Source organism: Podarcis erhardii, assembly GCF_964252035.2.
Source record: "Podarcis erhardii genome assembly, chromosome: 2".
NCBI classification, from domain to species: Eukaryota; Metazoa; Chordata; class Lepidosauria; order Squamata; family Lacertidae; genus Podarcis; species Podarcis erhardii.
Window position 1 is genome coordinate 62,578,291 of NC_138498.1, and position 24,945 is coordinate 62,603,235.

Here is a 24,945-nt window from a genome sequence, read left to right on the forward strand (position 1 = left end):
AGCTGCAATCTGCACCTCCATGGAAAGGGAGTTGTCGAAGATTACACCCAAACTCTTAATGGATGGTGCTGGCACTAATTGCACCCCCGCAAGGAATGCCACCTTTTTTAAGGCAACCAGGGCCAGTATAGAGACACATTCACTGTGCCCTGTACCCACACAGACAACATTTCCCCCATCAAAGTAATATTTGTTTGTTTGTTTGTATACCACCCTATATTTGTAGGTTTCAGGGTGGTTCACAACATAATATTGCAATATAAAAAACACAAAATACATAATAAAAATAAGAACTTTAATCAGCCATGAGGGGCAGGAGTCCCCAAAGCATGAGGTCAGCTGTTTATTTGCAAGCAACTTGTCCACAATATCTGGTCATATCAACCGAAACTGATCCCACATCAAATCAGGTTGGGCATCGGGCACATCTCTAGATCTGCTATAATAACAGTGTCAAGGTCAATGCAGAGGCAAAAAAAACCCCTTTGCCTTCAAACTGCCTAGCCAAAATGTCATAGCAGATAGCTGAAGTTCACATCTACCAAAGCTGGTAAAATATAATGGTCCACCCCAAAGAGTTTTACTAGGTTACTTAAGGTTGCAAAGATCTTCTTCACTGCCACATAGAAGGCACAATGTTGTGCTCTAATTCATGTTTGGTCAGCTTCATCATCATTAAAATTATTACTATTACCATCCATCAGGGAAGCTGAGGTGCATTAAATTCCCCCAACAGACCTGGGTTTAAGGAATATTTTGTATTGCGACAAATCAAAGCTTAGATCTTAATTAAGGTCTAATACCAAGAAACTTTACAAATCAACCAAAAATGGTGAGTAAAGATGCAGACTTTGCTGCATAATCAGCTTGTGAAAACATACATTTTATAATGGACTCCAGCTTTCCATCCATGCTCTGTGATCACCTCTCTTGTGTTTCTTTCCCTTTGTTTACAAGCACCCTTTAAAGGAGCTAGCTATCCACTCAAAGTACATAATGCATAGCAGGTGAAAATGTCATGCCGGGTATGTGTATTCACCAAATATGTGAATGCCTCATTATTAAGATATGACTGAATGCTCACCATCTATTGCCCAGACAGAATTCCATTTTTTCTGGAAAACATTTATTCATAGGTTTTGGGGACAAAGTTAAGTTTGCTCAGGTATTAAATTATTATTTCTTAAATGGGGAAGAAAGAGCTCTTCAAGCTGTGTTTTAACAGCACGCATGAAAGGATAAAAAACAAATAAGCAAGCAGTGAAAGGCTCAATCCATCTTGCCACATTATCTGAACTATGAGAATAGAACCCCTGTGATGTATCCAAAGTCTGGTGACAAAACCGCTTCAAAGCTTCTATTTATTTTTTAGGAAAAGAAGCTTTATCAGCCACCTTGGTGGTTAGCAATAGTGACAGCCGTTGGCCTAACAATCCCTTGAGACTCATTTCCTCAGAAGAGCATAACCCTGCTTCTTATTCAGGGGAGCTGAATCACAGCAAAATTTGCAATCCATCTCATCCCTGAGAAAGCTCTGTGAATCTGCAAACTGAAATTCAGAGGAGGCAGGAGGAGGAGGAAGAGTGAAGGCAGGAGAAAGACAGATGTATTTATCATACACATACAATACAGGAAGGATACAAAAAAATATTGTCCCTGCTGCCTTACTGAGTGCACAATAAGAGAACTCTCATTAATCACCAGGGGTACGCACTGAAAGGGAAATATTGACTGGATTTGAGGAAATGTTGGTTTTCTAATGGAACAATTCCTTTTTAAAGGTAACTGGCAGAGTTTCTTTAAATTAGAATGGCCAGCAGCCAGCCCTCTGGCCAATTTATAAGTCATTTCAGGAATTCCAGAGAAATATACATTTTAAGGAAAACATATGCATTGGTTTCTTAAAAGTAATGTACATACTTTAGAAAAATCAATAGCATTTGTCAGGCTGAGAGACTTTGATAAAAGAGTTATTCGCCACAAACATGTCTGAGATCTACAGAAAGTTGTCTCAATTTTTATAACTTTGCAGCAGCTTGTTCTCCTACCACATGGAAACATGGTGGCATATATTTAAACACCAGATTTGGAGATGATTGCTTAGTGTTGCTGTATATCAAGCTGTAATGAAATCCATTAATATAGTGGTCACACAAATATCAACCGAAAGACAGTGTTGCACCACAAGACAGTGTTGTCCAAAGTTATATGAGGACTAATCCAATTTGAGTGACAGGCCCTCTCCTTCAATCACTTCAGTTATTTTTCGGGGGAATGGCCATAGCTGAATGGTAAAGCACAAGCTTTGCATGCAGAATGTCTCAGGTTAACCCCCTAGTGTTTCTAGTTTAAAAGGGACCAGCTAGCTGGAGCTATGAAAACCCTCTGGCTGACACCTCAGAAACCCACTGCCAAACAGACCCAACAATACTGGGCTAGAGGAACTGACGGTCTAACTTGCTGTAAGCAGTTGCAAACAGTGAGGTGGGATAGAGCCACCCTCCTGAAACCAGCATCACTGCAGCTCACCTGGACCATGGTGTGGTTTGGTGGGACAAGGTGGTGTTGCATGGTGCTCCTGCTCTTGCACCCACACAGGTCTGATCTCGCTGCTGCCCTGCCCCACACCAGCACCATCCAGCGATGCCAATAGCTACTGGCTGCAAGGCCATTTTCTATGTTTGTACCTGCCATGAAAGCCAGCCTTTTACTGGTAGAAATAACTGTTGAAATCATGTTCTTGAGAAGCAACTCTCCCAAGTCCAAATGTTAACTGAGGGACCTCAATTGTTCAGTAAGCTATGGAATTGGAGTTCTCAATGAATATGATGGTATCCAAAGCATGGTGGGTTTATCTTGATTCTTATACCAAATCAGAAGCAGGTTAGGATGAGAATGGGCAGAACCCACCTGGCAAATACCATTCAGCTTACGTAAAGCATTTCGCTTTCCACTGAAATTCAGCACAGGTTTCCTCCAAGCAGAAACTTTTAAATTCACCTCAACATTTGATTTCTAAGAAGAAGAAAACCTTTACCTACAGTATTGAGAAACATGGTGGCAACCCTGATTAAGGTATCATCACCCAATTCGAATTAAATTTATTTATTTAGACCATTTCTATTCCACCCTAAACCCAAAGACCTTAGGACATAAGACAACATTTCAATGAAATATAAAATTCAAACCAGACAAGTCTCACGAACAGTCTCAAAGTGTTGCTGTGGCTTTCAGGGCTACTGGCACTTTAATTAACAGCTTCCTTTTTGCTTTTCTTAAGTGACTAGTTAGTGGCTTCCTGTCCCTTCATCACCAGCTGTTACTACTTAATTTTTCTTCCTTAGTCAGTTCACGTTCCCTGCAGTCAGAGTGTGTGTGTGTGTGTGTGTGTTTGTGCGCACATGCACTTAAATTACTGGTTTCTTTTTTGTAGCTAGAGCAAGGGCTCACTAATTATTTTTAATTTTATTAGCACAGTTTTGCAGTTATAATCATAAACATAAAATAATCAATTGTTCTGGCTGTAAAGAGCCAAAAATAATTAAAGCTCTGCATGTCCCCCCAGCAACATATCACTGCAAATCCTCCTTACAAATAATTTTCCACTTTATGCTTCCATATATTGTCACACTGGATACTAATGTATCAATGTTGTGGAAGCACCATTAATAATGGTGCTTGTTGGAACAGGATACTCTAATTTCCCTGGTCCATTAATAAAGTAGTGTTGTGTGAGAAATGCTGGAAATTTTATATCCTTTAGCCTCTTACAATCATTAAACCAAATACAGATTGCCCTGCCAAGATGCATTTCCTTTTCTCCTGAAACTCATAAAACATTTTGATTAAAGCTGAAATTATCTCCAGCCTGACACAATCTTGCGCCATCCTATTAGCATATGTTTTCTCCAAGCACATTCCATTGCTTTAAAAGGATAAATCTCTTTTTAAAATTGATGGGAAAGGTTCTCTTGATGTGCCTAGTGTTTTGAGGGAGTCCAAATTCTGTGCAACAGATGGAACAGTTTTGTGTACCGTGGAATGTATGGGCCTGGTAGAATATGGGTCAGAGAATAACGCCTCATAGAGATTGCTGCAAATAAGAGTAGCCTATGCCACACTAATATTAGGCTACTATTCTTGAGAGACATTTTTCCAAGTAAGGTGGCTGGTGCCTGATGCCTTAACCTGAAGGTTGCTGGTCAACTGGCTTTTCTTCAGCAACACTGTCCTAGCTGAAATAAAATTAATGGGACAAATCATAAAAGCACAGTGATTAATACAACTGCACTATTAAGAATGGGATGCAAAAGACAGCACACACACGAAATGAACAATATGGTTGTCATGGAAAAGGCATAGCTTTGCTCTTTATCACAGTAAAGAGCAAGATTCCTTAACATATCATTGGAATTCATCACTACCAACAAAGTTCTGGTTCCCATGTGCCATGAGTTTAACTATTCATTTACCTGATAATTTCAAGGCACAGACACAGTTCAACTAATTTAGCAGGTACAACCACATCAGAATATGTAGACCTCAAAATTCAGGAAATTTGGTGACTTTCATGTCACTGCTGGAGTCTGAGCTGGTGGTGAATGACATGGCAGATAGCTCAATGAAAAGGTCAACCCTGTGTGATACACAGCCCCTTGAATTTGGTCAACAGTAGGTTTCTAAATGGGCGTTAATTTCAAGTATCTTCAAAACAGAGTGAGCTGCGCCCTCTGTCATGTATTTCACTCCTTTTCAGATCCATGGCTGCCAAGGGGTATTAATCTTGAGTGAGCATACGGCAGCCATATCTGAATGAAATTTGTTGATTTGGGTAACTACTATTTGCTAAGGAATATTTATTTTAACATCTAAGATTTTTTTAAAAAGTAGTGCCATAAGGTGTGAACCATATTCAAGCTCTTTTGTTTCAAGGGAAAATATGTGCCAATTAAATATTTTTCCAACGCTGAAGTAATCTGTGTAAACACATTATTAACGCAGCAATCTACATCAGAGAAATTTCTAAGATATGCGCCAGTTACATGGGCAGCCCAAGCATATGGCCCGGCAGAGTGCTGTACTCTTTGCACAGATTCAACTTAGTCAGTGTACTGCTCTTACCAGCCGTTACTCAGCACCACAATAGCAGTCCTTCAGTTTATTGATTCACCAGGGGCTGGGGGCTGAAGTAGCATGGGAGAGAAGATGCAGAGACCCCTTCCTTCTAACATGCAGATAAACCCCCATGAAATGTTTATTGCCCCCCATGCGACAGATTGATTGGTTGAAGCCCCCATTTCTGCAGTGGCTCCTCATCTTCCTTGGGGGAATAAACCATACAAATATAAGTTTTGTGCAACTTGATGCTTGTGTGTCTGCGAGATAAAGGTGAGGGGGCTCCTGCCACCCCTTTACTGCACTACAAGATTTTGCCGCTGGCTGAATATATTAACTGGGTCCAGGGGGAAGAAAACGGCAAGTGCCAATAAGGGCAACTGCTCCCAAAGCACCCAAAACAAATAACAGAATCACACTTCTGAAAACTCTCCTAGCAACTGCAAATGAAAAAGCACCCAATTTCTATTTAGCAGCACTGGAACTGCATGGATGGCAATGCTTAACCCAGTACCCCATTGCCCCACTCATCCCCCCACTTACAGATTGTGGCCACTAAACCTACCATGATCAGGAGGAGGAGGAAGAGCTCTAACAGTTTAGATGGGAAGCCCAAGTTCAAACAAACAGTGCAGTTCTCCCATCTCAGCTTTAACACTTTCCACAGCCTCTGATTCCTGAATAATGCACAACTGTACAATGTCATCAACTCTACTGGCACTGCTTGGTGATAGGCTTCCCACTGTCCTGGTGCCGTGTGCCCTTTCATCTTTGTTCCCCATAATCGCTTCACCTTCTTTCCCTATATGGCTAATTGGGGAGCTCATTGAGTGCTCATTGGGACTATGCACTCAGAACCATGGTGGCTTTTTCATTTAGTGATTCTTCTCCTGTGCAACAGGTGATTCTGATCCTAGAATAACAGAATGGGTGCTGGCCCAACATGTTCCACAAAACTTGCTTTTCCTGGTAGAACATAGGAAGCTGCTTCATACCAGGTCAGTTTATTCATGTCTGGGATTGCTCAGTTCATAGAGCATGAGACTCTTAATCTAAGGGCCATGGGTTTGAGCCCCACAATGGGCAAAAGATTTCTTCATTGAAAGGGGCTGGACTAGATGACCAGTTCAACTCCAACTAAATTCCAAATCAACAATTCTAGATTCTATTAGCTCAATATTATTTAGTCTCACTGGTGGCAGCAAAAGCAAGTCTTTGCTCCTGCTCACTGATCCTTTCAAGTGCAGACACTAGGGATTGAACATGGGACCTTATGCATGAAAAACATGTGCTCTACCAATGAGCTATAGCACCTTTTCAAGATGCTCTGGCCTCTCATTGTCTGCTGCTCGACACCTTGCCAGTCTGACCCTGAACATCCACCAGCAGCAAGATGACATGCAAGGGAGAAAGTCTTTAATCAGACTGATAGATAGATAGAAATATAGAGGTAAAGGAGAAGGACCCCTGGACGGTTAAGTCCAGTCAAAGGTGACTATGGGGTTGTAGTACTCATCTTGCTTTCAAGCCAAGGGAGCCGATGTTTGTCCACAGTTTTCCAAATCATGTGGCCAGCATGACTAAACCGCTACTGACGCATGGAAGACCATGACGAGTGCCAGAGCACACGGAAACGCCATTTACCTTCCCACCGCAGCGGTACCTATTTATCTACTTGCACTGGCATACTTTCAAACTGCTGGGTTGGCAGAAGCTGGGACCGAGCAACGGGAGCTCACCCTGTCACGGGGATTCGAACCGCTGACCTAGAGGCTCAGTTGTTTAGACCACAGTGCCACCCGTGTCCATATACAAACACACACAAATACACACACACAAATACACACACACACACACACACACACACACCACTTGACAGTGCAATGTATGAACAGCATCTACTGAATAAGGTTGTGCTGGAGGTGATACAAAACACTCAATCAGTGGTGATTCTTGCCCATATATAAGCATCACAGCATCACTGACTGCTACATGAGCATGTGCTAACAGACACAGACCTCAACACCCCTACCCTGCAGAATGCCATGCCAGTTTATATAAAGTGGATCTGCATTTTTCCTTCCAACTGTAAAGGTCTCCACTCCTCAACCATTTCATGACTGGCCTATGCTGCCTATTTCCAACATCGAAAGAATCAAAAGTCTGTTCAGGAAGATGCTGGTTGCTACCATGCTAATTTAACTTTGACTCATATTCCCCCAAGCCCCAGTTCTTGCAAATCTTCCAAACAGTAAAAGCTGAAACATAGAATGGAGACAGAAGGAATTTCTCCCATCAAAGACACAAGCAGATTAACAATTATACTGGCGATTGGACGCATGCTTTTAGCTGAGCTTTAAACATCACTTGTCATTAACATCTCAGCCTTACCTCTATGCTGGATACCTGGTTGCTCACTAGGAAGTGCTTTCTTGGCCGCTGCCCTGCGATACACCACGTGGGTCCTCCCTTCCTCCTCCTCCTGCTTCCCCTTCTGCAGAGGTTCAATGAAGAACTCGTCCTTGTCTGTGCGAATCATGCCAGCCTGAAGTGACAGGGTAAAGATTGAACATTTCAGATTACTGCCCATGCAGCAGCAGACATTTTGAATAAGACTTCACAATATGCTTAAGCACACTTTAGCACTCCCCAGAGAGCAGTTAGGAAGCAGAGAGTAAGCAAGGTGAATTCTCTATTAGATACAACATCAGTGTCTCAGCTCGACAAGGAAGGACAACGGTGACACATCTGACTGAAGGGATTTCTCCTGGAATTTAATTAACAAGGGCTGGGATCCAAATATATGGGAGGAGAGGGAGTCGTGATCAAAACACCCCTCCAATGGAAGAATGCTACCAGGTGGAGATGCTGGTAGATGCTCTCCCACTAAGTTACAGCCTTGACACCTTTCAAAATACTTTTTTATTTAAAAAAACCAACACCTGAAAATTCAAACCAATATAAGAACAGGGTAGAGTGACTTTCTGGGGATGTTCCTGGTAAACATTTCAGGGAGGGTCCCAGGCATCTTTTTGTTGCAGGCATGTTCGCGAGCAAAAATTTGACACAGCTAATTGAGTTCTGCTCTGATGATATATAAGCACCAAGGTAACTGAATTGTAAAGCCCCGTCATGCAACTTCCCAATGTAATTTAGATAGATTCCACATTCAACACAAGAAGAAAGACATCAGGGCAAAACCAGCCAAAATGATTAACAAGCACTGAACTGAGGAGGCAGAGTTTGATTTCATTTATTTATTTTTAACTATTAGGGCAAGGAAATGTCAACCTGAAATGTAATTCTGCTTCATAATTCTGCACCTGATGGTAACCAAGTTTGCAAAACAGTGCATGAATGCTTAGCAGACATGGCCTGAAAAGGACTTTCATGTTCAGACAAAAGAAAACCCCAATTGTTTCACATTTAAATCTCAGCAGTGAGACAAAACAATTCAGGATGGGTTCTGTATCATAACGCCTTCCCACCCCAGCCCAAGTACTTCTGCTGGAGACCTTTTATGATAAGGCACGATAGATATTTCCCTCCTAATGTCAACAAGCAATTGATACAAACTGAAAACATGATCCATCCATAGTTGTAGCCTTTTAATTTTAATGGGACTATTAAGGTCACTGCAGCAATTATGGCATGGATGAGGAGGAGAAAGAGGAGGGGGCCTGTCCAGATGAGGGCAACCTACCTGGCAAAAGATTTAGTGTCTACTGGCACTGCCGAGATGGGGCAGAAAGACTGGCAAGTGAGTAAGATGCCAACACCCATTTCAGCTGCTACTTGATTTTACCTACTGAGAACAGGACATCTATGGGAGGCCATACAAGGGAACAGTGCCAGGGTAGGGGGACGGCTATACTAAGGATATGGGTCGTATGGAAACGCAATGCTAACTGCAAAAGCTCATGGGAGGAGCTTGCCCTGAGATTTGATGGCAAGGCAGCCTGCAAGAGATTTGCCAGCAAAAAGTATTTCTACTGGCTTCCTTTCCAAATTGATTAGACTCCCCGTTCCTTCTTTTCAAAATATCTGTGCCAAGATTGTCAAGGACTCGGCAGCTTCCTGCAGCAAAGGGATGCTTGAATTGATTGACATCGGCAAAGATTGTGTGAAAGAACTAGACTCTATGGGAAGCTCCATGGACTTAACCGCACCAACAGTTACACATGGCTAAATCCCACTGGCTTAACTGAGACTTTTGCATGAGTAATTGGACAGCATTGTCTAATAGGTGCCTATTATGCCCCTTCCCCATTATTCAGGCCTGTATGCCCCCCCTCAATATACCCACTGTTGAGCCATAAATGTCTACTGGCATCTCCAGGGTCATCAGCTCCAAGTCAGGTGGGTTGCAACATGAGCATGAGCTCAGTCAGTCATCTTCCACCCTCTCCATTTTATTTACATGCTAGGAATCTATACATAATATTTCCTGGAGTAGTTTTGTATATTGGTTTAAAAGCAGAGCATAATGCGGTTATGGGCTTTAAAAATAGCAAAGTAAGTAGAAAGAAATAATGAAACAACTTTCGCCCTCTAGATATACAAACAAAAGCAGACCCACAAACAAAAGCAGGAAGGTGTAGCACCCTACAACTGAACAGGATATTTAAAAAACAACCACCCAGCTTTGACAAAAAAGACCATAATTTGTTACCCAGGGGTATGTGACACTCGCTTGGAAAGTAAAATGCAGTTTGTTCGGGTTGAATGCAACTGGATACTGGAGGAGAGAGGGAAGCATATGCTAAACTGAAGAGGCTATGCATTCATACGCAAAGGTGAGATAACTGTGGAATAATCCCAAGGTGTGCTGTATTAAAAATAAAACAAAATAAACCACATATTTTATCTTTGATTAGTTCACTTCAAGACCAATGAGTTTTTAATCACACTGCATGGGTTAATTAGCTTCCCAAAGCCTGGATATCAGTGCTATCATTGACTGTTTCTTACAAATGGTTCCCTGCCCACCTACAGTTGTGAATACAGCCATCTCAGCGATGTTCACCAATCTGCTGCGGTCCAAGTTGCACCTATTAAACAAATATTTATGCTCTAATTATCACTGTAAGTTTCTCAACTCATTGACATTGCACCTTACAATTTTCTCCTTGAAATATCTGCCACATATGCTTTGTGGCTTGAGACCAAAAAAGCATGTGCCACCATAAATGTATTAGTCTTTAAAGAAGCTACAAGACTCTTAGATCATTTTTTCTTGGTAATCATCCGTAAGACTGGTGCTGGTGCCTTGTTTTTGTTGCCACTGCTGCCTACTGCCTCGTCTCTCTCCCAAATATGCCTTACTGATGCCCACCACTTTTACTCCTAGGAAATGCATAATAGTATGTATAAACCAGGGATTGTCACCCTGGTCCCTACCGCCCACTAGCGGGCATTTCAGGATTCTAGGTGGGCGGTTGGGGGTTCTACAACACAAACTGAATCCTTCCATCGAGCACCACTGGTATAAACCATTAAATAAACCTCAACAATGAAGGCCAATGGGGTCACTGGATCTTAAGGAAGTATGGGACAGCAACAGTGAGCAGTAACAACAGACAGCTCAGACTGAAACACGTACTTGGTGCAATCTCTCCTCCACAATTCAATAAACACAGCATTTCCACAAATCCTTTTCTCGTTCTCCCACAAATCTTTCATCTTTCATCAGAATCAGAGCACAAAAATCAACCTTCAAGCATGGCTGGCTGTTTTTTAAATTTTAATCTTGAACTGAAGGAACTTGAGTCTGAACCCCAGCTTTTTCTCACATGCTTGAGAGGAGTGTTGTCAATGACATCACATCAGCAATTTGCAGAGGGACTCAAGATAGTGCTTGAATGACATAGATAGAAAAACACTGGGTTTTCTTTTGATTTCTGTTTATTGGCCTTATATGCCCTAGTCCTCCGCCAGCTTCCGCTCACCTTTCTCAATTAGCATGATAACTTAATTTAAATATATAGTTTGCTGAACTATGGGGCACTGGTTTGTGTGTGTGTGGTTTTTTAGGGCTATCTGTCAGACTCCTGCATAGCTTTAATTTCCGATTTCTGCACCCAGGACCACTGCAAGAAATTCTAGATTTTTTGGAAGATGATGAGGGAATTAAGATTATATGTGTGCACCACTCACATCCTATGCTTCTCACCATTTATCAACCAGGGCCAATGAACAGCACCATGACCCACCTCCAAGCTGAATTAATGTTTTTTGATGCAGGAAAACACACCTTCTGGTGCAGCCAGGTTTTATATTACAACAAGTGGCATAACAGGTGTGACAAGCGCACTGGCGCAGCAGAGAAGGTTTGGCTATTGCGGGAATGCCGCCTTGCCTATGATGAATTCTTTCCTTCGCTGCTTCCATACTTGTCCCAGGGTTGTTTGTACCAAGAATAATGTCTGAAAAGCACCTAGATTAAATATCACTGCTGCTCATTATAAAGTTATAGCAATTTCCTTACAATGACTAGATGACTAAAACAGAGAAGCCACATTCTGCTTTCAGCACTAGCAAGGTAATGCTCAGCAAAGATTCAACAAAATCACTGGAGTGCTTCTGGAATAGCTCCATAAGACTGAAATCGGCATTAGGCCTTGGAAACATTAAAATTCCAGCTGCTGAAATAAAGGAATAAGACAGCTCAGAAATATCTGCAAATACTACTGCTCCTTGTGTTTTCTTCTGGCTGTATCAAGACCTGTAATTAAATAAGGGTGCAGAGAGCGTTCGTGAATATGTCTCCAGTGGTCAAAACTGCATCAAGGATGTTATACTTTTTGGTTCTGTTTCTACTTCATGCTAATTTATCTTTCTTTATTTGCTTACTTTTTTCTAACTTACTGTCCACTTCAAAGTAAGGCAGGATAAAAATCAATAGTTATTTCATGTTAATGGGCTTTTATTGGCAAATAGTATTTCTCTTTGCACTCAAATAGTTCATGTATTGCATTTGGTTCAGATTAAATTTTTTTAATTATTATTTCATACATTTGAGTGTCATGTAGGATCATACCCATCAATGTCTCTGTCTAATTGGGGTGCTGTGTTCATTAGTCACAGCCTGACAGCAAAACAGGTTTTTTTAAGGCCATAAGTATTAAGTCATTCACTTCAATAATCTGTGCTGAACCTCTGAAGTTATCAATTGAGAGTAACTGTATAGTGTCATATAATCCTGGTTTACAGGATACTGATCAAAGTGAATGGAGCATGGAGCAGAGGTTTCTAAACTGGGATCCACATCAGTTAATACAATTACAAACCATACAGCATCTAGCACAGAGCATTACAATTACTACAACAGATAGAAGAATAATTAAGTGGTCCCCAAGGCCCTCAGCAATTTTCAAGTGCTCCATGGGGGGGGGGGAGGTTGGGAACCACTGATGTAACATAGTGGAAGAAACTATATGTGAACAGCTCTCTTCCCCCCAACGTGGTTTTGGTTTTGGGTTGCAGAATTTATCACCAGTGCAATGTATGTCAAAGGGAAGTATAAAAGCTACCCCCAAGATTTTAGATTCGCCAGTGACCTTTACAAGCCAAATAGTCCAAGGCTATGTACACATTCCCATTTACTCGGCATGCAGTGCACCGCAGCGCTGGTTTGGGAAAGCAGTGTACACAAGACACGTGTCACAATCCATTAGCTATCCCATCATCTCTTATTAAATATTGTGTTTTGATGCATTTTCCTCCAAACCAGCTTCGATCCACATTGAACTTTAGCACACCTAAGCTGCATTTAAAGCTGGTAATGTGTACATGGCCTAAATCTGCAAACCTCCTTCTCTAAACTAAATTGACCTACTGATATTAGCCCAAGGGAAGCATTTCTTCCCATTTTCAACTAAGGCAAATCCCCTTTCCTGACTTTAATATATTCCCGCTTTTCCTGGGTCATTTCCGCTGCTGTAATCAACCACATTAAAAAAAACCACAGTGAACAGGGTGTGTATGTGTGGGTGTGGGTGTGTGATAACTCAGCCCCTTCGAATGCTACCAATTCCTCATGAATTCACTTGGCTTTCTTTAAAAGTTTAATTTGCTGGTGTGTTTGGAATTGACAGCAATCTCCAGTTTTGCAGCTTGAGGTCCTACCGCTAATTAAATGTCTCCTCTGGCTGAACAGCCAGCAAGTGCCTTAATTGTCTCCTCATTCACATTCACATCACAGCTTCACGTTCTAGACCCGTAATGAAGGAAGCCTGCACAGCTTCTACAGCTGCTTCTCAAATGCTCTGGAGTTCAGACCCATCCTGTAGCCCCGGTTTTAATTAGCGTTCGTTTCCTGCCCATTAGGATGAACATATGTACTATCCATTCTCACTACATAAGCAGAGTAGTACCTCTTCTTTTTAAAAACATGCAGCGAGGCAAAAAATGACATGTGCCTTCACTTGCATTTGATATTAGGGTGGATGAGAAAACCTAACAGATGTATAGGAATAGAAAAATTATACAAAATACTACTGTAAACTCCTACAAATGCTGACCTATATGTAAGCATAAAGCTAGTCTTTGATTTCTATTAGCACGACCGTAGTCAACCAGGAACTACCTGTGGATGTGAAGAGGAGAACTCAGAGTAGACAAAGCTGGGGACACTGACAGTGAGCAAAAGACCTCTTAAGGCATTAGGAGGAATTCTGTTGAAATGAATTGGGCATGCATTCCACAGCTCAATTTGAGGATCAGGCCTCCAGGTTCTTACACGTTAAGAAGCTATGATTCCAGACCCTACAAACTCCATGGTCTGTGACTGGGAATTAAGTCTAGGGAGCAAGACATAACATGTATTGGTCGTTGGGCAACTGCTGTGTTGTCAGCATCCTGGCAGAACCCGCAGTATATACCTGCCCTGGGTCCTCATTTAATGCATAAGCTACTTGGTCAGCATGCAGCCCGATACTGTGAGTGTGTCATAGTCTTGCAGTGCTAGCAGCATAGTGTGGGTGTATATGGGGTCAAGGGTCAACCCCTTTATGCATGGGCTTCACAGACAATTACTCAGGGTGAATAGCTCACCAAGTGTTTACCTGAGGAACAATGACAACAAATGCATATAAACTGAAGTCGGGGCAGGGGGCGGGGAACGCAGTTGGAACTAGTAATCTCTTAAAACTCATGCCCTCTACCCTCTTCCATCTGACAACATTCCAACACATGCATCCTCTCCAAGCTGTTGTTCCATGCTCTCCCTCCAACTTCCCCCTCCCACTCAGGGCCTGAACATTCCCTGCTCCAAGCAATCCCCTCCCTCCAACCACAAAGCCCAAACAAGGATCATTGTATGCACATGTTTATCTCCCATGCGTCAATGGCATTTATTCCCAAGGCTAAGGCTGAAACCTGTACAGTGGTACCTTAGCTTAAGAACAGCTTAGTTTATGAACAACTTGGATTAAGAACGCTGCAAACCCTGAAGTAGGTCTTTTGGTTTGTGAACTTTGCCTTGGAAGCAGAACATGTTCCGCTTCCTGTTGAGTGTAAACTGAGTCCCCCGCTACTATGGGAAAGCTCGCCTTGGTTTAAGAACGCTTTGGTTTAAGAACAGATTTCTGGAACAGATTAAGTTCGTAAACCAAGGTACCACTGTACAAAATTTCCCCTCCACCCTGACAATATTGGCTTAAAAATAATGAGCATGATAGCATCTTTCTTTCTCTATACGGATTTCTAGAGCCAAAGAAATACCGAATAAACTGTGCAGAATGGAAAACCCATTTCCCCTCCCCTTCTTTAAAGTAACAGAAGCACTGAGAAAGGATTGTAAAGCTTTGGAACCTTCTGCCACATGCTTGCTGGATGTTAGCAGTACCCTGAAGCTATAATATTTATATAGCCTCAAGTTGGGAGGGGGGAGGTGGAGAGGAAGTTTTAAACTCAAGCCATGCGTTTCTTGTATTTCATTTAAAATTCTATAAGCAGACTATTTTCAAGCTGCTTCTTTTTTTAATGCATGTTTACACTTGTACAAAGTCCCATTAGGACTGGGAAAGAAAATGTCAAAAATATTATAAAAATATTTCCCAGGGTAACATTGCATTGATCTATTAGTCTGCTTTCTACATTAAGCACAGGGCAACCCTGAGCAAATGAAGTGAGGTGATTTATGTTAGGCTACGTCTTCGCTGCTTATGAAAATTTTACTTTTAGCGGCAATACAGTTTTGACAGGATAGCCTGGTAGCTTGCAATCCAAGCCTCAGAGTGCTCTGCCAGCACAAGCCTGGCGGACCATTGGGCTTTTAGTCGTCTGACAGTAATTCATGCTCGGTAAATAATAATGACAGCAGGACTAAACTTTGAAAGCACACGTGGGCCATAAGACTTGATAGTTAATAGACGTGGGGGTGTGCTTACCATCAAGCCAAAAATTCTCAACTCTGACTTGAGGAAACCCAAACCCTGAAGAAATAATGAGTTATGAAAACTATGCTATCTAGTCCCATGGCTCTCAAGCACGCACACACACACCATAGTACACCAGTGGGTCTTCACAGGGCAAAGTGAGGTATGCATGCATAGATTGAGGTCTGCCAACACAGAGGGGGGTCCTTTCCTACCCCCCTAACCCCCCCCGCATGCCCCCTAAACTTGTTCCAAGGTTTTCCCCAACCCTCCAGAGCAGATTTAGGGCACCTGAAGAGTGTGTTCAGGGGCAGGAGAAGGGAAAAGTCCTCTTGTGTCAGTGGATCTTGTCCAGGGCATGTGGCAATTCAGCCAAATCCTGCCCCAAAATAATAAAATGCATAGGATACAATAAAACAGCAAAAGTTTCAATAAAAACAGTTCAAATTCCTACATATCGTTTATCCATCAAAAATCATTTATCCATCCCTTCCTCACCAGCAGTTTGCCTCACAAGGTACTCCAATGGATGGCTGGAAAATCATATGGGAGATACACACAGGCTTCCTGACCATCTGTGTAAGTTATTTTGTACAATTATCTTTGTGTTAAAGATTCAAGCTTTTGATCAATACGGGCCAGTTATATGTTGTTGGTGTAACAGCAGCCAAGAGGAGAAATAGAAAGAGGTGCTATATACCAAGCTTCCATGCCATGATCACTGGAAGGGCTCCCAATTTCCCCCCGAAATTTTCCAAAGGCAACCCAATACATTTCCAAACTCTCCTCAGCAACTAAAAGGGCAGCAGTAGAGGGTTGAGAAAGCAGAGATTGATGAGTCAATGGTTATATGTGCTTCAATGTATGCGCTTGCGAGCACAGAATGACAACTGGCAGCTGAAAGAGAACCAACATCCAACATTTGCAATATAAGCAAAGCAGGCAAGGAATTTTGTGGTATCTTGAAGACTAGCAGATTTACTACGCCGCAATGAACCTGTTTGTCTTTAAGCCAAAGGACACTTTGCAAGGTATCTCTCCTGCCTGATACACTCGCAAGATACTTGGCTTTTCATGTGCTTTCTGCATCTACCAATTTGAAAAGGAGTCTTGCTATTTCACTCTAAAAACAAAACATTGTATAATTTAACATTATTTCAGTAACTGCATGATCCTGGAGGATATCACATTGGCATCTTCACCATATCTTGGAGGCTCCTAGTGCCATGCAACCAAGGGTAGGCAAGCAGCACAAATGGACACAAGATGGCCCAGGGCCACTGGGCTCCCACCGCATAGCACATGATGGTCCTGTGGCTCACCGTGACTGTTTCTTTGTACCCTGCTTGTGCCTTGAAACTGACAGCACCATTTAAAAAATGCAAAAATGTTGAAATATAGCCTAATGATATGAAGAGTACAAATTCCATCATCAATCTGGTATGTTCCAATTCAATACTTAAAACCAATGAAACAGCAGTGGCCAGCAGGAACCAGGGGTTGGTGGTGACTCAGTATGAGCTGTCTGGTGGGGACAAGAGGGGTGGCCAGGCAACTGTGCTGAGCAGAGCTCCAGACCCACATGCCTGGCTTGCCAACACCACCAGTTTTGGATGGAAGTATGGCAGGGATGAAGTCTGCATGATTATGATGGCAGGACTGGTGGTGCAGGCACCACCGCCTTGGGATGGCAACTTATCTGCCAATTAATTAGTAAGCAGCTGGAAGTTATGGGGAGATTTTTCCAACCATCACACCAGTGGGGAAGGGCATCAAGGGCAGCTTACCAACAGAAAATATGGCAGATGGGGCTGGTGCCACCTACTTTCCAGCAAGAAAGCTGCTTGTCCAACAGTAAAAGTAAAATCTACTATATAAAAACTTCATATGACTTCAAAAAATAATAATAGTATCATTGGTAAACGCTGTTGCAGAGTTACATAGATGTTACCGGGGTGTTTCCTCAGAGGGCTGCATCCAAATAATTCTGACCAACCTCCCTATCACCTCATGGACCATAGCACAGGTATATGCTAGCTAACTTGCCATGTTTCTTTACTGTCCAAGGACTTTTATCAGACACATTGGATTGGTGTGAATTCCTATCGTCAAGTATAAAAAGTGTTGCATCCCAGAGCCTGTATTACGTTAGATATGAATTAGCCCTGGCAGATTCCTTTTACCACAAATGGAGGTTAATCAGTCTAAGCAGCTGTTATGGGTTCTCGTGTGCAGTGTTGGCACAGCACACTAATTAATTCATGGCCGTCGTTTCCTCTCAGGGCAGTTTCACCCAACTTGTTACAGAGGTCACTGGCTGCAGAATCGGGTCTGCAAAGAGTTAAACAGCAGGTTTTACATTTCACAGAAAATGGAAGGTGTGAAACAAGGAGCTTTGGCAAAAAGAAAAAAAGAAAGGGAGAAAAAAGTGCAGCCTGGCAGCCCACAAGCACATGCAGGTACTGAATGTTAAAGGGGGAAAGAATTATTAAAGAACTGGTGAGAGTGAAAAACGATAAATGTGATAGATCAAGGACCCACAGCTTGATTACTATTGTTGCAAGCTGGGCATAATAATTGCAATTCTGCAAAACAGTATTCTCAATCTTAATCGGAGAATTCTGGAGAGGCAGGGCCAAAAAAAATAATCGAGTTCATAAATTTGTTCTTATTAAGATCCTAGGGAGTTGAATTTATCCAATTTCAATGTAAGTCATTACTGCAAAAAAGAGGGTGGGGGAGAAGAGCGCTCAAGCACAGAAAAAAATCTCCCCTTAGCAGTAAAAAAAAAAAAAAAAAAGCATGCCTATAGCTTTGTGAAGCACACAGGTTATACAAAGAAATGCTGGTTTAAAAATCCACCACAGAGTTTCCATAATACTTAGTGTTCAGACATTTTGAAGGATATCAAACAGGTGAAGCCCAAACTGAATTATGGATACTGGGGGAGACTGATGTGAATTAATTTAAGCAGGGACAGTAAGGGAAACAGATTCAATTCCATGGATCCACGGAGCTCAAAGTCATGTACATAGTTCTCCCTTTTCTTATTTTAGGCTCACAACAACCCTGTGAGGTAGGTTAGTCTGAGAGATGATGACTGGCCCAAAGTCACCCAATGAGCTGACCGGGGATGTGAATTTCAGTCTCCCAGATCCTAGCCCAGCACGCTAACCAGTGATGGCATGTACAGGCAGAATTACAGCTGTGGCTTCAGTGGAGCAAACATAATAAAATCCCCGCTCCCCAACACACTAGTTTAAGCCATCCTATGGCTCAGATAACATTACTGGGATGTAATGTAATGGATGCAACCCTGCTCCCTTCCTTTGTACTGTAGATTAGGGTTGTGTACATAAAAGGATTTGTGCATACAGCATGAACACCTTGTATTAATCAGGCTGTTTAATACCCTTTTTGAGTGTTCATGTGTTCCTCATCAAGAGGAAGGCCATGTTTGCTGACTCTGCTGTTGTGTGTTCTTCCCCCTGGGCTGTCCCCACATTGGAAGTGGGGTGAGTCTGATGGGGGAGGACCTGCCTTATTTAGAACCCTGAGCTATCAAGGAGAAGAACCTACATGGTAGATGAAACTCTCTACTTCAGCCCTATGCATGGATGACGAGGGGCTGAAATGTAGTATAAACACCGACAGTTGGGAAACAGTAGCCTGCAAGTGCTTCAATTGGAGAACAGCCTTTGCCAAAGGTGTCATGGACTTTGAAGACACTCGAACTCAGGACAAAATGGAGAAACGTGCTAAGAGGAAGGCACATTTGGCAAACCCTCACCATGATCGACTTCCGCCTGGAAACGAATGTCCCCACTGTGGAAGGACGTGTGGATCCAGAACTGGCCTCCACAGTCACTTATGGACTCACTGTTAAGACCGTGTTCATGGAAGGTGTGGCGATATCGCCCCTTTAGGACTGGTTTATGGGAATGGGTTAGATTAGAACCTCCAAAATAATGAGCTTACATACAGCTGTCCCCCGTTGAGGCCAGTGTCACAAGGCAATTGGGTGGAAGTTCCCATAAAAACTAGATTGGTGGGAGCTCTCGGCAGCTAGCCAAGCCGAGGTCAGCATCTATTTGGGCATCTTGTTCTATTGCTCAGTCTACTGAGATTTAAGTGTAAGCATTTATGTTAATTAGCTGGATTAGAAGAGGAGGAGTTTGGATTTGATATCCTGCCTTTCACTCCCCTTAAGGTATCTCAAAGTGGCTAACATTCTCCTTTCCCTTCCTCCCCCACAACAAACACTCTGTGAGGTGAGTGAGGCTGAGAGACTTCAGAGAAGTGTGACTAGCCCAAGGTCACCCAGCAGCTGCATGTGGAGGAGCGGAGACGCGAACCTGGTTCCCCAGATTACGAGACTACCGCTCTTAACCACTACACCAGTGTTTCCCAACCGGTGTTCCGCGGCACACTAGTGTGCCGCGAGACGTTGCCTGGTGTGCCGTGGGAGGGAGGCGGGCGAGAGCGCAAGGCTTGGGGCGGCAGCTGGCAGCGCGGAGCACGGGGCGCCCTTCGGAGGGCTCCGCGTGCTTCGGGCAACAGGCTGCCGCCCCAAGCCTTGCGCGCCCGGCGGGAGCTCCTGCCGGGCGCGCAAGCCTTGCAGACACTCGCCTGAAGCACAGGGAGCCCTCCGGAGGGCTCCCTGTGCTTCGGGCAACAGGCTGCCGCCCCAAGCCTTGCGCGCCTGGCGGGAGCTCCTGCCGGGCGCGCAAGGCTTGCAGACACTCGCCCGAAGCACGGGGAGCCCTCCGGAGGGCTCCCTGTGCTTCGGGCAACAGGCTGCCGCCTCAAGCCTTGCGCGCCCGGCGGGAGCTCCGCGCGGGGCAGACATCTGCAGCTTAGGGAGCCCTGCAGGACTTCCCCGCAGGGCTCTCCAAGCTGCGGATAGCAGCCTGCTGCCCCACACGAGGGGCGCTCTTAAGCAGAGCGCCCCTCGCGCGGGGCAGACATCTGCAGCTTGGGGAGCCCTGCAGGACTTCCCCGCAGGGCTTTCCAAGCTGCGGATAGCAGCCTGCTGCCCCGCACGAGGGGCGCTCTTAAGCAGAGTGCCCCTCGCGCGGGGCAGACATCTGCAGCTTGGGGAGCCCTGCAGGACTTCCCCGCAGGGCTTTCCAAGCTGCGGATAGCAGCCTGCTGCCCCCCACGAGGGGTGCTCTTAAGCAGAGCGCCCCTTGGGCGGGGCAGACATCTGCAGCTTGGGGAGCCCTGCAGGACTTCCCCGCAGGGCTCTCCAAGCTGCGGATAGCAGCCTGCTGCCCCGCACGAGGGGTGCTCTTAAGCAGAGCGCCCCTCGCGCGGGGCAGACATCTGCAGCTTGGGGAGCCCTGCCGGACTTCCCCGCAGGGCTCTCCAAGCTGCGGATAGCAGCCTGCTGCCCTGCACGAGGGGCGCTCTTAAGCAGAGCGCCCCTCGCGCGGGGCAGACATTCACAGCTTGGAGAGCCCTGCAGGACTTCCCCGCAGGGCTCTCCAAGCTGCGGATAGCAGCCTGCTGCCCCGGACCTGTCCTGAAGGCTTGCAGCGGGAGGAGGGCTTTCCTCCCCACCGCCAACATTCAGAATGCTGTTCTGAATGTTGGCGGTGGGGAGGAAAAACCCTCCTCCCACCGCAAGCCCCGGGAAGAGAGGAGAAGCTGTGCGCCTTCTCTTCTGTTCCCGGACCTCCCACCACAAGCCTTCAGGACAGGTCCCAGAACAGAGGGGAAGGCGCGCAGCTTCTCCTCTCTTCCCGGGGCTTGCGGTGGGAGGAGGGTTTTTCCTCCCCACCGCCAACATTCAGAACAGCATTCTGAATGTTGGCGGTGGGGAGGAAAGCCCTCCTCCCGCCGCAGGCCTTCAGGACAGGTCCGGGAACAGAGGGGAAGGTGCACAGCTTCTCCTCTGTTCCCAGGGCTTGCGGTGGGAGGAGGGTTCCCCGCTGTCCCGGAGATTTCCCTATGGGCTTTCGTCTTGCGAAGCAAGCCCATAGGGAAATTCGTCTTGCGAAGCCGCTAAAAAAATCGGAAAACCCTTTCGTCTTGCGGGTTTTTCGTTTAGCGAGGCATTCGTCTTGCGGGGCACCACTGTACTTTATATATAGTCAATATAGGCACAGAGTTAATTTTTTAAACATTTTCTAATGGTGGTGTGCCTCGAGATTTTTTTCATGAAACAAGTGTGCCTTTGCCCAAAAAAGGTTGGGAAACACTGCACTACACTACACTGGCTCTAAGTTAGTGTTTGTTGTTTTCTTACCTTCTGAGCTATTTTAAACTCTATAACTATTTGGAGTTTTTCTCTCTTGTACAGTTTTGTTTTAGTAAAGTCTGTGTATGGTTTTATAAAATTTGGTCTGGTCCGAGTTCCTGAACCCTTTAATTTTGACCACGCTTTTCGCAGCAAGATTCATCCGCCACAGATGACGATCTTACTTGGCTACGAGTGAGCGTCAAAGAAGAAAGAAGGAAGGAAGGAGTGGCAATGGGGTGGAGGCAATGAGTGCAGCTCTGTCTTCCCTTCCCATGTTGGGTAACACGTAAAGGTGGACCAAACAGGGTTTAATTGGTGGTGGTGCCTCCGCTCTAGTAATCTATACTGGATGGGGTGTTTTCCTCACTGGAATTCTTCAAGAATAGAGGCTGGGGGGGTTGAGGGTGCAGTAGCCTCTGGATTTCCTGCATCAAGCAGGACTAGATTGTCTACAAGGTCTACAGCTGCCCAGAGTGGCTGGGGAAACCCAGCCAGATGGGTAGGATATAAAAAATTATTATTATTATTATTATTATTATTATTATTATTATTAATAACCCCCTCCAACTATAAGATTGTAGGAGACTCTGAAAACGAAGGAAAGGTTAGAAACAATCGCATAAAGAAGCTTTATGAGGACCATGTGCAATCTTTCAATGGTTATATTAGTGTTATCTAAGTACTGCTCCCGCCAAGGTCAGCACAAGCCTCCTCACTGGATTCACTTAAGAGACACTCCAGGTGTATTACACAAAAAAGCAAATCCAGCACCCAAAGAACACCTCCCAGATTTCCAGGTTCTATTCCTGTGGATCTGCACTGCCTGCTCTCCTCCAGAGCAGCTTGTTCCCAGATGCTCTAACGTTGCAGCTAATGATGCAAAATATTCTTTAAAAAAAAAAAAAACAAGAACAAAAACCCCAGCCCTTTCATTTCAGCACGCAGACTTCCCATTTTCACATTGTTCCTTCAACATACCATCTGTGCTATGGCAACAGTAATGAGAAGAGTTCTGACACTTCAGGCAGAACTGGTGAAACAAAAGCACACTGAAGGAAGGTCCAGCAACATCTAGAGACCAGGGGCAAGAATATGATAGGCAAGGAGAGCGAGAAACAAGGGAAACAGACTGAAATGCTTCCGAGGAGAGAGGTGAAAAGTCAATGTTAATAACAGAAATAGATCACGGAGAGGAAAGATACCAGAAGCTGTGCTAAATTCTAGTGGCCGAGAGGCAAAACGGCTGCAGTGCCTAGGCCATGTCCAGAACAGCATTCTTTCCACATTTAATCCAATGCAATAGCAGCTTGAAAGGGGGGCCTTTTTTCGGGACATGATAAAGGGAGAAATGACTAAATTGTTCTTCCCCATCTCCTGAAGTCCCAATGTTGCCCAGGCTGTTGCTATTAATTTTTTTTTTTAAAGCATGCATATTAATTGATTTATGCAAATAGCAGCAGTTCTAATATTGTCCCGAGAGGGAAGACAGGAGAAGACAAGTTACAGATGGGTAGCCGTGTTGGTCTGCCATAGTCAAAACAAAATAAAAAAATTCCTTCCAGTAGCACCTTAAAGACCAACTAAGTTAGTTCTAGGTATGAGCTTTCGTGTGCATGCACACTTCTTCAGATACCAAGGAGAAGACAAGTACAGGAAGTGGAGATAGGAAGCAGTCACACAGCTTAGGGCAAGGAGTTTGTGGGCACTGGGGAACCAGCAAAGTAACTTTTTGCTCAAGCAATACACTATAAGCTGCTGAGTATTTATATCTAGCAGGGATCATTTGCAGCAAATCACCTGCCTTAGAGGTGGATACATGTGAAGTGTCGGTGTCACTGCATCAGACAGCCCTGGGCTGGACCAAGTGTGCAGGAAAGGTAGAATATGAGACCCGGCCACTTGCCAAAGCAAAGCTCTCACTTCCAAACCTTGTCACCCTGACATCCAGTAAATTAGATGCAAAATGCAGACAAGCGCTCCCACTTGCATAACAGATCATGAAGCACTGTCATTCTGAAATTAACCAAGTACTCTGGTTAATTGGAAGGCAAAATTCATCATCTGTCTAAGAGAAGCTGAATTGGTCCAAAGCTGCAATGGTATAAAATTCATTGTAAAAACAATAGTCACCCAATAAAGGACCATGCTAATATCAATGCCCAAATGGGGCTTATCTTCCATCCTGATCTTCCTCTCTAGCAGGGATGGGAGGCCTGCTGCCTTTCACCAGATATAGATAGACTCCAACTCCCACTTGCCTGTGTCAGCATGGCCAGTGGTATGGGGCGATGGGAACTGTAGCCCAACCGAAGGCATCACATCTGTGCTATGCAGTGTCTTTTTGGCATGGTGTTTTCAAACAATATAGTGTTGTGGATTAAATGTGTCCCCACCCTTGGAAAGTAATCTCTGGTTCTGGTATACTTATTCCACTCCCGTGCACTACATTAACCTTTTGACTGAGGAAACAGCCACTTCATGACAGAAATAAAGTTGCAGAACCCTGGTGGTTAAGTGTAAGCAGAAATCTTGTGCTTTTTTATAATATGTCTAATGTCATCTTTTCCATCGCAGGAGCAGTTCCATCACTAATTCTGAATCTGCCATAAAGACGCCAGTTTGTGAAGGGTTTTGAAACAGAGCTGTAAACATTTGATCCAGATTGACTATGAGCATGCTTGTTCCAGGTGTGCTTATCCAAAAGCCGCCTCGTGGACTTCAGTATTTTCAACAATGTGGTTTGGAGCACTTAGGGAAAGTATGCATTTCCAGAGGCCATGCAGACATCTGCCCAGCAGCTTGCAGAACCAAATCCTGACGTCAGTACAAGAAAAAAGGACGAGAAAGAAAACGTTCCAAAGGAAATATTATGACACAGATGCAAAATAGCTGGTCCTCCAGCAAGTATGGTGGCATTAAATGCTCAAACGCAAAGCTTTTTTAATGCTGGTTCGCTTCACATGATCTGAACCAAATATGCGTGGAACATGCTTGGGATGACAAACCTTCTCAGAAAAGCAAATGCACCACCATCTATAAAAGCAGGAAAAAGTTGTTTCTTGAAAGTATCCCGAATGGTATTGGTTTCCCTCACTTCCACCAAGCACAGAAAAGTTCCAGGAGCAGCAGGGTTGAAGATTTGCCCTCCTATTGGGGAAGCTGGCATTATGGACCCAAGGCTCCGTGGAGCTGTAGGCAGCGAGCCCA

General features: G+C 44.1%; 1 protein-coding gene across 2 annotated transcripts in view; it reads right to left on the reverse strand.

Annotated features, from left to right (window-relative positions):
- ADAMTS2 (ADAM metallopeptidase with thrombospondin type 1 motif 2) overlaps positions 1-24,945 on the reverse strand; it is a 204,743-nt gene that overhangs the window by 112,894 nt on the left and 66,904 nt on the right. For both annotated transcript variants that reach the window (XM_081851374.1, XM_081851375.1), the window contains exon 3: positions 7,507-7,660. In XM_081851374.1, coding sequence (XP_081707500.1) covers positions 7,507-7,660 — 154 coding nt within the window. The remainder of the gene's footprint in view (positions 1-7,506; positions 7,661-24,945) is intronic.